Genomic DNA, 16085 nt, shown 5'->3' with positions numbered 1-16085 from the left:
ATCTGCTCTATAAATCGGCGCGGACTGATTTTTTAGTTAGGACATAGAAACTATTCTTAGAGTCTCATTTAAAATTTCTGTTTGGGGGCCGAAATCAGCCGTGTGTAATGAAGGTGAATCTTGCCTATGCACGGGAAATGGATGGCTAGCTACTTTCTGTGATGAGACCACTGGATAAGTGCCATATGATTTTATCTAAACTATTAGCACATATCATTTGTATGAGTAAATACACAGAAAATATAAAAACATGTGTTTTCTTTTCTGGATATACATATTAAATGTTTAAAGCAAGTTCCTGTTAGTATTTTCGTAATCACCTCCAATTAACTATAGTTCAAACTCTTTTTTTTTCTGTCCCATGTTTTCTCTTTCCCACCTGTGGATACATAGGCATAAGTAAGTAAATAATATCATTCTAATACAAGGCATTAGGGTAAAAAGATACAATAGAATAGATTAACTGCTGTTTTACTCTAAATTTAAGTAACCGTCATCTTCTATTTTGGAGTCATCGGCTTTTAAAAAGAAAGTCCCATCTTCCATATCTCATTCCCTTTTGGTATCTTGAAATGGCGTGAACTTAAAACAAGTGTTTCACTGACAGTACCTGTGCCTCTCAAGGCAAAGTATCGAAATTCTTAAAATGCTTAAATTTAAAGATATTAAAATATCTTGAAAATATTTAAAGATACCTCTCCATCAAAAGTGATGTAGTATCATTCTTTCCAGGAAAAATTAAACAAGAACAAATCTATAAAAAATTGCCAAATAATATGTCAAGTCCATTTTTTGAAAAAGAATGACTTGGCAAGATCAGAAGTAAGTGTTTGTTGTCGGTTTAATCCACATTATCTGTCCTTCCTTTATTATTCAAGGGGGCCTGACGCCCCACATCCACGTGTAGTTTGTATCTTAGTGAAATGATTCAGTAACAACTCTGGCTTTATATAGCATTTTATTGCCTTATCTGTCATTCTTACCAGCGCGGCTACTTAATTTTTATTCACAGTGTTTCCTTTTATTTCATTCCTGTGTGGCTAGAGATTAAATAATAACAAAAGTCAACGTTACTCTGTTTGGGCTTGAGAGCAAGACCCAATGAGAGACTGTTGGGAAGCACCCAGCCTTGCCGGGAGGTGGGGGGACGTACCGATGCTTTCCTTAGAGACCCTTGCTCACGTCCCCTCACCTACTCAATTGCATTTGTCACTCGCAGCCCATCACTCAGTGTCAGTGTCTGAGCACATCTTGCAGGGATATCGAAACTGTTATTTTACCATAAACCTTTCCTTAAAGTCGGTCTTGACCAAAATTGGATGCAGATCATATTCAAACTAAATACCACTAACCCCTCTTATGGTAATGTTGATAGCGTTTTAAAACTGATGAAGCTTAAAATGGAAATCGAAGAAAGTAATCTCTGTCAAGGTTCTGGCATCAATTCCATTTCTCAATTGTGATTTTGAGCCCTGTGAGAGAAATTTCTCCCGTCTGTCCTTGGAGAATAGAGAAATCCTTTCTGCATTCTCTGGTCAGCTGCATCGCAGGTACGAGAGTACTTTTAGCTCCAGGACAGAATTACTGAGATGAGAGATAATGACCCCGAATCAGATACAGCGAAGGATCCTTTCCCCAAAACCATCAGCTCTGAGCACCCTAAAGCAAAGCAAAGGATGTAGAACCATTCGCCAAAACCCTGGTTTGCAATTTGGAGGATCGTGATTTCTACATAAGAGAACTGTTATGGGGTGCCTGGATGACTCGGTCGGTGAAGCGTCCAACTCTTGATTTCACCTCAGGTCAGGGTCTCACAGCTCCCAAGTTCCAGCCCCATGTTGGGCTCTGTGCAGAGCCTGCTTGGGACTCTGTCTCTCTCCCTCTTTCTCTGCCCCATCCCTCTTGCCCTCTATCTCCCTTTCAAAATAAATAAAATTAAACTTTATTTAAAAAGAGAGAGAGAGAGAACTGGGATGTCTGGCTCTGGATACTTCGCTGTATCAGAGTAATCAGGGAAAAAAAAAATCAGTCTACAGATTGACACAGTTTTTAAAAATGAAAATTTCTCCTGCCACTCACAGCTCTCAGGCTTTTCCTGCCCTGCCTTTCTGAGACCAAGGGCACGAAAGTAATTAGTAGATTAGTGTTGCTAATCAGTAGATTAGTGTTACTTGGCCTCTTGTGTCTTGAAGTAGTGACGAGAACCATAAAGACATCTTTCTCGTGAAAGTTATGTCACAACCTGTTTCCTTACATTTCATTATGTTCTTTTCTTTCAAGTCTTTTCCTTCTCTACCATTTCCAACAAAGCAGGGGAAATAAATCAGTCTCAGAAGACAGGAAAAATCAACACAGTGGGATGCCCTTTTCTTCCAGCACTGTTCGGGCTCACAGAGAGGCTCGTGTAGACGGACCACTTAACGACCAGCCCGCGTCGGCAAGAACGTTCCCACTGGTATCTGATGAGGACGCCTTGAGTACCCACGGTGCTCTTTATAAGGAAACCGTACATCCAAGACCAACAAATTCAGACTTTTTGCTAAGAACAGATTGCATAGACTCACTTTTACCCAGAACAAAAGGCAGGAGTAAGTCCCTGAGGGGCCCGAGAGAAATGTTTCGGAGGATGTGGAATCGGCCAGTCTGCTTCCCTCAGAGACCAGTGTGGGAACTTCCCAAGAGACCAGAGACCACAGATCTGCAGCACTGGCCGAGCAACGGGCGGGAAGGTAGAAAGGAAAGCCCTGGAACCTGTCCAAACCAGAGAGGTAGGGGGAGGCCCCTGCCGAGAGCCGGGGATACGCAGGCGGCAGAGAGAGAGGAAATGAGGCCAGGTGATTCACTGCCTGTGTTCGGAACAGAACACGTGGCATCTCCATCTTCAGACTCTTCCTGTGTCTCTCCTTCACCTCGCTCCTCCTCCTCCGCTTTGCCAACCGTGTCAAGAACTGTGGAGCTCCAGTCAGAGCCTCATGCCGCCATTTCTCCGGCTGACTGTTCCTTGGAACTTTCTCCTTCGACGCCTGGCATTTTGCATTCTCCAGTCTTTAGGAGAGAGGCACCCGTGTGTATGCTGACTGTCGAAGCCGAAAGGAACATTTTCGAAATTCTTCCCGAACCACCCCGTGTCTCTCCTCCTCCAACTCCTGTTGCTTTTTCCTATCTTCCTCCTTCCCATCCTCCTCCTCCACTTCTTCCGCTGCCCAGCCCCCCTTCCCCGCCCTCTGCTTCTCCTTCACTCCCTCTCCCCTCCCCTCCTTCCCTCCCTCCGCCATGCCCCCCTCTTCCTTCTCCACTGTCTCCTCCCCCTTCGGTTCCGTCCACCAGGTGTGTCCGTATACCAGCTGTTAAAGGCACTGTCGGTGTAACACCAGCGGAGGAAAGGGTGTCCTCTGGGACACAGCTGCCACCATCCACCACGGAGGGCAAGGCGGATCCCCGAAGGGAACCAAAAGCCATCCTCAAGCGTATTGAAAACGTAGCGGACCTTGAAAAGTCAGTAGCTAACATGTACAGTCAAATAGAAAAAAACTTCCCACCAACGCACAACTCAGGCCTTGAAACTAGCTGCCCTCCAGAGACAGAAAATGTGGAAGTGACCTCTGGACAAAACCAGGGGAATTTACACAGGATTGGCGAGGGAACTGAAAACCGACCTCACAGCGAATCTACTTCCCTGTAATGTTGCTCTTCGTGTTTTACCCGGACAACTCTTTTGTTGACCGTAATCTTCGAGTGGAGGCAAATGGGAACGTTAGAGAAGATTCCATTCTTTTACCCAAAACTCCGTGCAGTGCTGTTTTTTCCCTCATTTTTTACTTTTAAAGATTATTAACCTCACCGTTTCTAACTCATATTATAGATTTACCTTAATTTTCTTAACTACGAAGTAGCATTATTTGTCTACGTTTGTTTTAAAAAGTAAGTAATTTCAGTCTGTTTTTCAGTGGGAATATGTGGGCAAGAAAGTTAGATATCCAACTTAAACCAGTGGTTTGTTAACATGTTAATACAGTAACGTCTACATTTGCTCCCTGATCATAGTTTTATTTGAGTGCTCCAGAAAAAAAAAAAAAAAAAAAAAGCAAACTGTTAAAATAAGCTAAAAAAATGATATCATAGGTTCTGTTTCTTCCTTGAAGCCTGTGTATTTGGTAAGATTAAATACTACCAAAGTAAAAATGTTATGTATCTAGAAATGTAGGAGTTGACAGACATTATGGTGTTCCAAAATAAATCCCAGGTGCTATGAGATGTAGTCATCTGTTTTCTTACATGAACAGTCTTCAGTCTGGCTTGCTTTGATCTTACTAGTATGCTTATACAGTTGAAAAATCTTTTATGTTTTCAGTTACTGTCTTAGTCTACTTATTTCTCATGATGCTTTCTCTTCCCCTCTTTATAATGAAAATAAATCTTGAGCTGTTGGCTTTTAGAAGACATTTCATTGTTCCCACAGATGTTGACAGGGACCTTCGGTTTTGCTTGTCCACATGATGTTATCATCTTGTCATTATAATTTTATCATAAGAGATTCTCTTTCAAAGAAAATATTTATCTCAGTTTAATAAAGAAATTCTAATTCGTTTCACCAAAATAAAGTTAACTAAATGTCTACAGAGGTTTATCTAGTATGAATTTAGTTGCTATTTGATGGATGAAAATTCTAAATGTTTTTATTAAGTTTATCAATAATATAAAACATTTGCCTACCGTAATTTTAGAACATTATTGACTTCATTTCTAGTTACCTTTAATTACTCTAGATAAATCATCCAAACTTATTTGTATAAATAAGATATAAAAATTTTAAATAGAAATCAAGAAAGAATATGTCTGGTGAAGTGTCATCAGTTTTATATAGGCTTTTACTCTTTGTTTTAAGTGAAGAAGATAAAAATTTATCCTAGAAAAAAAAAAAAAAGAAACCAAAAACACATTATGTTGTAGTCTTTCTCAGAACTCAACTTGGAAAATTCTTAAAGACCTCAGCTGAGCTAAGTGCTATCTTCCTATCTCTTTAATGAAAACTACACTTGACCAGCAAGTAATTATTCTGTTTTCCCACCTAACCCATGGCATAAATTTTATTTACTGGAAATCCCCACTTTGAATACAAGCATAATTATTTGATTTACTCTGCAGTTTTAATATTGTAGAAGATAAAAGTTTGCACAGGAAAACAAAACATGGTTTCAAAATGTAGGCCAAAATCTTGCCGGCTGATCTCCATTGTAGACACCTAATATAGGCCCATATAATGCATCATTTCAAAGATTTTGTTCAGCTCTTATATTATGTGACATTTCTTCAAGAATTTGGTCTGTCATCCTTAATTAATAGTATCAGATTTTTTGAAAAATCTATAAATCGAATTATTTTCATTAGCTCCTTTGCTTCAGATTCTTTTCATCCAAATCAAGAGTGATTTCCTTCTTGGGGTTTTTGAACCTGATTTTTTTCTGTCTTTCACTGAAACATTTCAGTTGGAATTTTTGTTGGCAGCTGGTCATATGCATTGGAAGTTGTGCTATTTGGCGGACTCTGACAAGGTATTATTCATAATTGTGTAAGCCTTTCATTTGAGTGTGTGTGTTTTTTAAGCTATTTGTATCAACTTCTTGGATATGAGAAATGTTTAATATATCCTCTAAATAATTATATAAAAATATTATGAAAACTCCAAATAACAGTTTTATGTAGGTATGTGCAGCCTCACTGAGTTGTCACACTGTCCTTTTCTGTATCATTTTTATAGTATTTGTTTAGTCTAAACATTTTATTAGTATATTACACTTTTCAAATGAAACATCCATTCCCATGTTTTATATTTAATAGTTTTTATTTCAAGTTCTATTTAGAGATCCCTGGATTCATTGTAAAAGTCCGTTCGAATGCCTTCTGCATGAGACCTATAAATATTCTTTGAGTTCGTAGGCCAAAATATTATTTCCCTTCTCAACCCATAAGCCCCCACAACCTGCCAATGAACCTCCAGAATCATAATACATTATTTGTCTTCTGCATTTATTATGTTCCAATTGTGCATAAGAAATTATTAGATGCCTTGATAAAAGATATAAGTAAGTTACCATATGTTTTCCTTATTAAATGCATACAAATGGTATACAATGATAATTAACACACATGGAATACCATATGCATAAAAATGCATCATTATTATGTGACTTGTCTTGTAAGAGTCAACAGAAAGTCACATTAATTGAAAGCATACAGACAATTATACATATTGATTCTGTTCTGTACTTTTTCTAAGTCACTTTCTGCCTTTGAGCTGAGACAATCCAAATAACTACATGAAAGACAAAAAAAAGATTAATGGAAACAGTGTCGTTCATCTATTGGTATTTTATTCTCCACACGTAGGAAAAAGACTGCTACTGAAAAAAAACAAACACCAAAAAAGGCAGCTTAAATATCCTGGAGATCAAAGTCCAGCTTTCGTTGGACATTTATATCATGTATATGACTCAATTCTCATTACTAAAACCTAAGTATGAGCTTTCTCTGTCTCTGAAAGATATAAATTCAGTAAACTTCTAAATGCTTTAGAAGAATTATAATTTGCATAACTATTGGCAGAATCATAGAAGCAAAACTCACTGAAGGTCCATTTCAGATAATAAATTGCGACAGGATTAACTAAGCATTATATTACCATTATTACCAACCATTTCAATCAGCAATGCCTTAACCACTTAAGATTTGTTCAGATAAGTAGACTTCTTTTGTAAAGACCTTGTAATATTTTAAGGAAATTTTCTACAGATATTGTTTTGTTGGACTTTAAAGTTATGAGTGCCTCTTCGTAGCAATTACTAGCTTTGTATACTCGGTCTTTCACACCATACTATACATATAACACTTTAGATCAACTGTTTAGTGAATGAGAAATAAAAAATCTTTATAATTAAAGACATTCAATACTGAAAGCATTCTATATATGTATTTTTTCCCCTCTCAACTGTAGTCAAACCTTTCCCCAACTTGTCGTCCATGAACTTTACAAACCCTTACGTAATATTGAATGTTTGGCTCTTATACCTCTGACAATAGTCAGCTCTTATATTATGTCTGATAATGTCCTTGACCCTTAAAGGCTAGTCAGTATTTTGCATTCATTATTTTTAGAATAAACTGATGCAAACAGACAAAAAAAAAAAAAAAACCTTTCAAATGTTTGGAAGAATATATTGTAGTCATTGAGGCAATTTTTTCATTCTGTACCAGTATGCTTTTCATGTATAAAACAACCTTTTCCCCAAATGAGCATCTTATATACATTAAAACTTGTCTAGGATGCAGATGATGTAGAATACTTTTGATCCACTTGACAATAACAGAGTCAAAGTGTGTTATTATACACCACTGGGATATAATAGACTGTGTATGGTTGAGTATCAGATGGCATGTGGGTCTTGGCTGGTCACTGTTTTTAGTAATGCAGGCATGAAACTTCGATCCTCCTGTCCTGATACTGCCACAAATTGTATTTCTCACCGAGACAATATTTAGTAAAAATTACCTTCTCAGTGTCCCTCACATTTTTAAAAACACCCTTATCTATAATTTTATTTAATCTGAAACTCTAAGTTGTTTAATACTGATTTCTTTGTTTCTGCCTTGCAGGAGAGGGTATGCATCAGAGGTAAGGGCTTTATGGTATTGATATTATATCAAGCCTACTAGGAAAATATTTGCATTATAGGAAGGCCTGGTTTACATTCTTTCGTACCAGGGTATTCTTTATTTCAACAAAACTTATAAATGTGCTGTGCTATTTATTCTCTTGTGTACCTGTTACCGTTTTGTTTGGGGGTTTTAAGTGGGTGAACAAATACCAAGTGCTCACCTTTTCAAGGATAAATCATATTTTGCCTGAATTGCTGTTACTTGATATTGTCCAATATTCCACCAAATTTATTTCTTGGAGGCTATAAACCTAATGTAGCCACCTAGGATTCCTTAACTTTTATCCTTTTTGCCAGTCCAAGGCTCCTTCCCAACATATTCGAGCTAAGATCGTAAAGAGTTGTGAAAGGTCAGACTGAGAAATCTCTGGTTTTGCATCGTGTTCGTTTGAGTCTGAGTCTGTGGAGACGATAGCGGGCGTTCTGGCCAGTGGCATCTGGCCGGCCGCTCGGAGAGTCGTACTGCCTATGAGGCCACCGAGAACCCAGCAGAGTTTAGCAGATAGCTTCCCAGTCAAGATGGTGAAATGAGTGTGCACCCTGATTGGCCAGTAGTGTAGAAATGCACAAATCCTAACGTGTTTGGAGATCAAGACAAATGAATTTAAGAATAATTGGTTTTCGGGGACAATTATAACAGCTCACAGACCGGATAGGATATCTCTAGCTCCAACTTCCTGCTTCCTTGAGTGAATGCCTTAACTAGACCAGCTCGCTCACAGCCGTGTCGTGGAAACTGTAGCCCTTCAATCTCATAGCTGTCCTGCTGGTCCTTTCAAACGTCTGCTTCACTGCTGGAACTTCTCCCGGAACTTCTGTGCCCACATTCCCAGTGCTTACTGTAAGATTCATGTTGTGTAGCTACACCCCCCCACCCCTCAAAGAGTGGATAAGCCACAGTTTGATAAATTATCGTGAAACGGACCAATAGAGACCTGGTTTCCTTTCAGTAAGTATGGGTGAGTTTGGGAGGCAGTAAGAAGTGATCCCCACGAAATCAGAGGAAGGACGATGTCCCTAATCACAAAGAACCTCCGAAAGTGTGCTTAATGCCTGAATGTAAGCAACTCATGTTTTGGTAAAAAGAAAAATGGGGAGCATTTCTTAAATATTGATGTTGAGTATATTACAACTGTATCATGATTTTGTGTGCTCTCCTCTTCTCACTAATCAACCTGATTGCATTTAATGTGATTGGGGAGAAAAAAAAGAGGGGCAATTTAAAACAAGGTTAGACTTGTTCAAAAGGATTCTGTGGCACTTACAGTGCTTTTAAAATCATAAGTAACTATATTAAGTTTGTACTAAAAAGTTATTTATAAGTTTCTTATTAAGGTGATTTGAACTTAATCAAACAATGATGAGATTTGTTTTGCAAAACCCTATTATTTTATGTTCTAACAATAAATAGTCAAAATATCGGTTGCTACCACATGAATGATCAATCATAATCCCAAGGTAACCAGTTTTAAGCTGTGGCCCTCTTTTTTCTCTCTTTTCAATCACGATCTTCCTTTTCCACCCGAAGTCTTTTCTAAACCTTGTTCTATTTTAACTTCCTTTGGCAGCAACAGCAACTGCTGAGGCCTTCTCTTCTTAAACCAGAGGTATCAGTTTTCTTTTCTTTTCAACCTCGCTGAGCTTTCGGAATTAAGGCCCGTTCTACCTGTAGGCAGACTGGGTGACTGCCAACACGATTGTACAAGACAGGACAGGAGGTGGTTAAACACTAACACAAATAAGTAGGCGAGAAAATCACTCCTCTACCTGCTTGCCGGAGGTTGGGGGGGGGGGAGGGGCTGAAATTCTGAACCCTTAGCTCCGTTCTCTAGGAGTTAGACAAGGAAACCCTTGGCTCCTGTTGAAAACAAGCTCTCATTGAAAGAGACAGATCACGAACCTGATGATTCTCTTGTCTCAGTGAATCTAGATGCATCAGAACCCTTCCTGGGACCAGTCAGGGTTTGAGGAAAGAGCTCTGGCCTCTGTACTGAAATAAGGAAAAGTAGAAATTGGGTTGTGATTGCCACTCTTAAATCATTTCATGGGATTCAAACATGATGCCTTTGGACACATGTCTATTTCAAAATGCCTAGGACATTTTCTGCTGCCATGAGAAAAAGATAATCAGAATTTTAAAATTAATGCACATAATTAATACTTGTATGCACTATGAACTATCTAAATTTTTTAAAATAATGTTTATTTTAAATGTATCTTTCTTTTGGCATAGTTGGCTGCCAAAGTGCGATCCAAGTGGTTAAGTGGTTAGAATTGACTCTCTAAAATTTGGAGGTTGAGTGGCAGGAATATTCAACTTTTGTAAACTTTTAGCTAAAATTTCTAGGAAGACATTCCCATAGACTACTGAATCAGATAACTCGGACTTAAGATCCGAATGGCAATTACTCGATGCAAAACCATAGTCAAGACATGCTCCTTCCGTTTCATCGTCCCCAAAATCTCGGCAGTAATATTGAATATACAAGCTCCTACCTCAGCCACCGGAGCACGGTAGGAAGAAACTCAGCAAATGGTAGTAATACTGTTGTTTTTGTTTGCATTAGTATACACGTTTACACTTTGTCAGTAATTTGCTAAAATAATTCTGTCTTGTCTGTGTGGTCAGAAAAAATGTGAGGCAACAGGGACTGCATGGGGCAGTGGAAAGAGTTGATAGCCCCAGTCTGTTCAGGCCAGTTAGGGAGCCTGATGGTTGCTATGCCTTCCTTCATGTATGTATGTGTCTGTGTATCTATGTACGTATCTATGTATCTATCTATGTACCTATTATCTATAATCTATCTATTATCTATCATGTATCTACCTATCATCTGTCTACCTACCTATCATCTATCTCTGCATAGTTGATGCTCTGCCCTTCAGTAACTGATGGTATAAGAATCTAAAAGGAACCCTTCAGATGATTCCCTTCTACCAGCTTCTGTCTTTTCCCACCTAGCTCAGACAACACAGTGACTGATTGAATCCAGGATTAAGTTTCCTGGATTCCTTTCCAATTGCTTCTATCCTTCTGTGATATTTTTTAAGTCATCTGATAACAGGTATATATCCTATTCTCCCTTTAGGAGAATAAAAGTGTGTGTCTGTAAAGGAAATTATTTGATTCTAACTCTGAAAATCTGAAATTCACTCAGTTGCATTATGTTTCCATAAATATTTGTTTTTCATTATTGCCAAAAGTTATCAAAATTCAAAATGACTTTGGTTTTTAATTGTTGTAACGACACATAACTTGAGATCTTCCCTCTTAAATTTTACATGGATAACACAGTGCGGTTGACTATAATAACACAGTGTTGCATAAAGGATCTTTAGAACTTTCCATCCTGCTTCACTGAAACTTTATACCAGTTGAAAGCGGTTCCACATTTCTCCCTCCCCCACCCCGTGGCCATATCATTCTAGATTGACAATTTTAGACACCTTGTTCAATGGGATCATGCAGTATTTATCCTTCTGTGACTGGCTTATTTAACTTAGCATAACGTTCTCAAGGTTCATCCATGTTGCTGCATATAACAGCAACCCCTTCTTTTATAAGGCTGAGTGATATTCGCTGTATTTATGTACTACATTTTCTTTATCCATTCTTCCACTGATGAACATTTAGGTTTCAACTTCAAAATCTGTTGGTCTTTTCTCAGTCTCCATATGCATGACACTAAACGTGCATTGGCCAAAGAGTTTAAAAGCATTAGTTCTGAAATCAGTTTGCTTCATTTAAACCAGTATAATTGTGTTGGGTTTTAGATGTGTCAAAAGTCCAAGCCTACCAATATGAAAAATATAGGTAGAGAGATTTATATTTAAAGTGTTTAGTTTGAATAACTTAAATTTAGACTTTGACTGTGTCCCAATTGTTATTGACCTCATTTCCTACTACCATTTTCTGTAATGAGCACTTTTTGTTGAAATATAACTACAGACATAAAAGTAAGCAAGTGATACTGCACAGCGGGAAAAATTTTTACAAAATGCACACCCCCTACTAGCCTGTCCATACCAACACCCGCATATTATTTCTCCTTTCCGCCAATGACTCAGCTGGCTTGTTTTTTTCCTAAGTATGTTAGGTAAAAAAATAAATAATATAAAATAAAAATTAAAGAAAAAAAAAATATATATATATACATATACATAATTTCAGCTTTGTTTAAGTATATTTGACAAAATCATAAGAAATTTAAAGTTTACATTGTTGTGATTGGCTATTTGGTGAGAACCGTTATCTTTTTTACCAAATTTCAATTACACAGTTATCAACTGCAGTCACCATGCTATACATTCAATCCTCAGACCATTCTGATCTTGTAGTTAAAATCTGTACCCTTTTCCCAACTTCTCCCCACTTCCCCCAGCCCCTGACAACCACTTTGCTAATCTTTGTCTTTATGAGTTTGCCTTTTTATTTATTTTTATATATTTTTGTACTCCATGTATGAATGATACCATCCAGTATGTGTGTTTTTGTGTCTGGCTTGCTTTCCTTAATGTAACACTCTCAGCTGCCACCCGTGGCCGGACTTTCTTTTTAAATGTACACTTGTGTGCACGGTGGCAAGACAGTAACCAGTGAGGTTTATCCAAGGTACTCTTACCACGGATTGGAAATTTTTCACTGGCTTCTAACACACATATCTGTTTGTCTGTGTTTCAAGCTTATGTAAATAGGAGTATATAGAATCGTGTGTTTCTTTTGCCCATCACTCTGTTTGGGCGGTTCATCTCTGTGACTGCGTGAGGTAGGTGTGTGTATCTCATGGACTTGTGCTCTGGTTCTGGTTTTTGGCTTTTACAAGTGATGTATTTTGGTGCACATTTATACTCATTTATGTTCAGCATATAAACTGAACTGTACTGAATTTCTGTCAAAGGATATGCATATATTTGACTTTAGTATTACTGCCAAACATTTTCCAAAGGATTTGGCACATTTGTAATCTCTCCAGAAGTATGTGAGACTTCCGGCTACCCCATGTCACTGCCAAAACATGTGACTGCTGACCTTGTTGTTTGCTTGTTTTAGCCATTCTTGTGGGTAGACTGAATTAGGTGTTTTGGTTTTCTTTTTCAATTTATTCTTATTTATTTCGAGAGAGAGCAAGTGGAGAAAGGGCAGGGAGAGAGGAAAAGAGAATCCCAAGCAGGCCCCTCACTGTCAGCCCAGAGCCCAACTCAGGGCTCAATCTCATGGGCTGTGAGATCACGACCTGAGCAGAAATCAAGCATCGGATACTTAACCGATGGAGCCACCCAGGTGCACTGTAGAATTAGCAGGTTTGAAAATGTAAACATCCCTGAGCGGTCTCACACATTAATGTTGTGTTGAATTAATGTATAAATGATCATCATCATATCCTTTAATAAAAATAAATGTAATGAATAGAAGTGCTCCGGGTACTATGAAGCTGTTCTTAGGAAATGAAAAAATGCTAAAGACAACATTATAATTCCTTCAGGCTAAAGTCTGTTAATAAAACAAGTTAAAATACAGTGAAGTATTTTCTACTGGTAGTTTGTAAAGTTACCCAGGAACAAGTGATATGCTCATCTGTAATCTTTAATAGATTCACCTAATAGATCTAATAGACTCACCATTAGAAAAAATGTATTTTTTTTACCCCCTCCATTCTAATGACATAACTTTATTTCATGTCAAATAGTTGGAGCCAGAAAAAAATGTTGAATATGTTTAACTAACATTTGAAATTAAAGTTTGTTGGCAGGAGTGTTCTGAGAGTCATGGGGATTCTAGGTCTGGAAATCTAAATTCATATGATATGAAATGTGATGAGAATTTATTTTCAAATGCAATTTCTCTTTTTGAACAATAGGAGTTATCCATGGAGTCTGGAATTGATCCTGGCCAGGAATTTGGACAAGATTATTACAGTTATGAGCATGGGTACATCTTCAGATTTTTTTTTTATCCAGTATCAATATTTTTATGAAAAATGAGTTATTAGATATTACTAGCATTTGTGTTGCAAATGTGATTTCATCCATTTCATCCTTGAAAATGAATTATGTATCTACTTTTAGTTTCAATCAGGTTTTATCCATTTTTTTAACATTCACTTCTGGTTTGATGTTCTATGCTGATATTGACCACAACTCTAATGAAGCAGTAAAATGATTCAAACTTATTTAAATGAGGAATAGAATTCAAACATATTTGCTCAATTCCTGAATTCACCATTTATTTCATAGGGTATGTTTAATATTTGATGTAACTAGTCAGCCTCAAGACTTGCCCAAGAGAAATTAGGAAGAAAACATACTTTAGAACCCAGTAATAAGCATTTCAAGCCACCCTACACACGTTAACTGCTTTCCCAAAACACAGAAAGAAAATGTAAATACCATTCCAGATCATGTCTGAAGCAGGTCTTTGCTGTAACTATAGAGACATTATGTTGTGAACAAGCTATTAGTTTTACAAAGAACCTATTTCATGTTCTAAATTCTTCAACTCATTAAGGAACGATATGCTGTTCCCTTCACACTAGCCTCTCCCCTAACCTGAATCTGAAATAACCTGGTTCTTTTTGCTGTTATTCCAGGGCACCGTCATGGCAAAATCCATTGGCCATCAGGTTGTAGTTCTTGCTCTATGTTTTAGTAACTAGTTGATAAGGAGCATGATAGGTGGTGCTGTAAATAGATGTCTGTTGACTGAGTGATGAAGACAAAGAAGAACACCGAGATCAGTCAAGGTTACACGGACCACACAGAAACGTGTTGAAAGTTGTAAGTTTCTGTTACAGGTATGAGATGCCTCAGTATGGAAGCCGTCGCCGTCTCTTACCGCCAGCTGGACCAGAGGAGTATGGTGAGGTGGTTGGTGAAGCCGAGGAAGAATATGAGGAGGAAGAGGTAATGTGATGTTTAACCCTATTTGAATAGCAGACTACAAAATATTTCAAAAATCAGAACTCCCATTCACTTAGTACGTGTTTTTCATGGAAATTTCATTATGTGGACCATTTCATCACCTTGTTTATAGAAGGAAATTCATTACTGTGTATGTTTAACTTATTTCCTATGATAAAATGTTAAACACCTGGAATAAAGCCACAATGAAGTTTATATCTTCTAAAATCCTAAATGTGACTCCATAAAAATAACATTATAATCAAATACATAAAAAGTATTTTGCAAAACAATGGTCACTTTGGTTCCCACATTATCTAGCATATCTAAAAATCATGAAAACAGTATAGTTATCAAACAGAAGGAAAGCATTACCACCAATATTTTTAATGGAATTCTATCACTTACGTTTTAATTAACAGGAGTCATTTATATACTTGTCTATAATATTTACTTGAAACATTTATCCAAAATAAAAACAAAAACAAATGTTGCTAAGGTTTTCCCTGTTCAAAATTAAGAAAATAGTCAAATTTCACATACACCAGTCAGATAAAGTATTTAATACTTTATTTACATAATTTCCTGATTATTTAAAATTTTGTTTAAGAAAACACAAAGTGTTTAATCAACGTGTAGGGATGGGAGAGAGAAGAGTTAACGATTACTTCTTTCTCTTTTGATCTAAGACGCAAAATAAACTCTGAATAAGAAAAAGAAATGTGAAAGCGTTAGATTCTGGTAATACAAAGTACAAGCCAAAATAAAATACTTTTTTGTGATCACTCTGTGCCTGGATGCAGTGGGGTGAACGGTGGAGAGCTGCCCGCTCATTCTCTTCAACTAGTTACAACCTGCAGGTTCATCCCTGCCCAACTTGTGCGGGACAAGGTCACCTGGTAACCGTCCCCCAGCTGACACTTGAATTGCATTTTCGTGATTTTCAGGAAAAGGCAAAGAAAATTAAAAAACCTAAAGTTGAAGTCAGAGAGCCTAGTGAGGAGGAGGAAGTAGTTGTCACCATCGAGAAGCCACCGCTGGCCGAGCCTCCCTGCACCACGTGGAAGAGGGCCAGGATATTCCCCATGATCTTCAGGAAAGTTAGAGGGCTGGCCGAGAGGAGGGGCGTCGTGGACCTCGAGAGTGAAGAGTGGCAGCGACGCCTTGAGGAAGCGGACAAGGATTATCTGAAGCTCACCCTGGACCAAGACGAGGCCACAGAGAGCACGGTGGAGTCAGAGGAAGAATCCTCGAGCGACTACACGGAGTACAGCGAAGAGGAGTCGGAGTTCAGCGAGTCGGAGACCACGGAAGAGGAGTCTGAGTCAGAGACGCCCTCGGAGGAGGAGGAGGAGAGCTCTACCCCTGAGTCCGAAGAGTCAGAGTCCACAGAGTCAGAAGGAGAGAAGGCCAGGAAGAACATCTTTCTTGCCAGAAGAAGGCCGGTTGTTGAGGAGGTCAAGGAGGGCAAAGGCA

At 38.1% G+C, this 16085-nt stretch overlaps 1 protein-coding gene across 6 annotated transcripts in view; it reads left to right on the top strand.

The window, feature by feature from the left end:
* Positions 1–16085, top strand: part of PCDH15 (protocadherin related 15) — a 1703323-nt gene that overhangs the window by 1684491 nt on the left and 2747 nt on the right. For 4 of the 6 annotated variants that reach the window (XM_078434112.2, XM_078434110.2, XM_078434111.2 and 1 more), the window contains 4 exons: positions 7651–7669; positions 9281–9319; positions 13571–13641; positions 14504–14612. In XM_078434112.2, coding sequence (XP_078290238.2) covers positions 7651–7669; positions 9281–9319; positions 13571–13641; positions 14504–14612 — 238 coding nt within the window. The remainder of the gene's footprint in view (positions 1–7650; positions 7670–9280; positions 9320–13570; positions 13642–14503; positions 14613–16085) is intronic. The other 2 variants (XM_078434113.2, XM_081790567.1) reach the window with 1 other exon arrangement.

This window comes from Panthera onca, chromosome D2, assembly GCF_046562875.1.
Source record: "Panthera onca isolate mPanOnc1 chromosome D2, mPanOnc1 haplotype 2, whole genome shotgun sequence".
NCBI lineage: Eukaryota > Metazoa > Chordata > Mammalia > Carnivora > Felidae > Panthera > Panthera onca.
The sequence above is the reverse complement of the archived record's forward strand: the minus strand, read 5'-3'. Positions and strand labels throughout refer to the sequence as shown.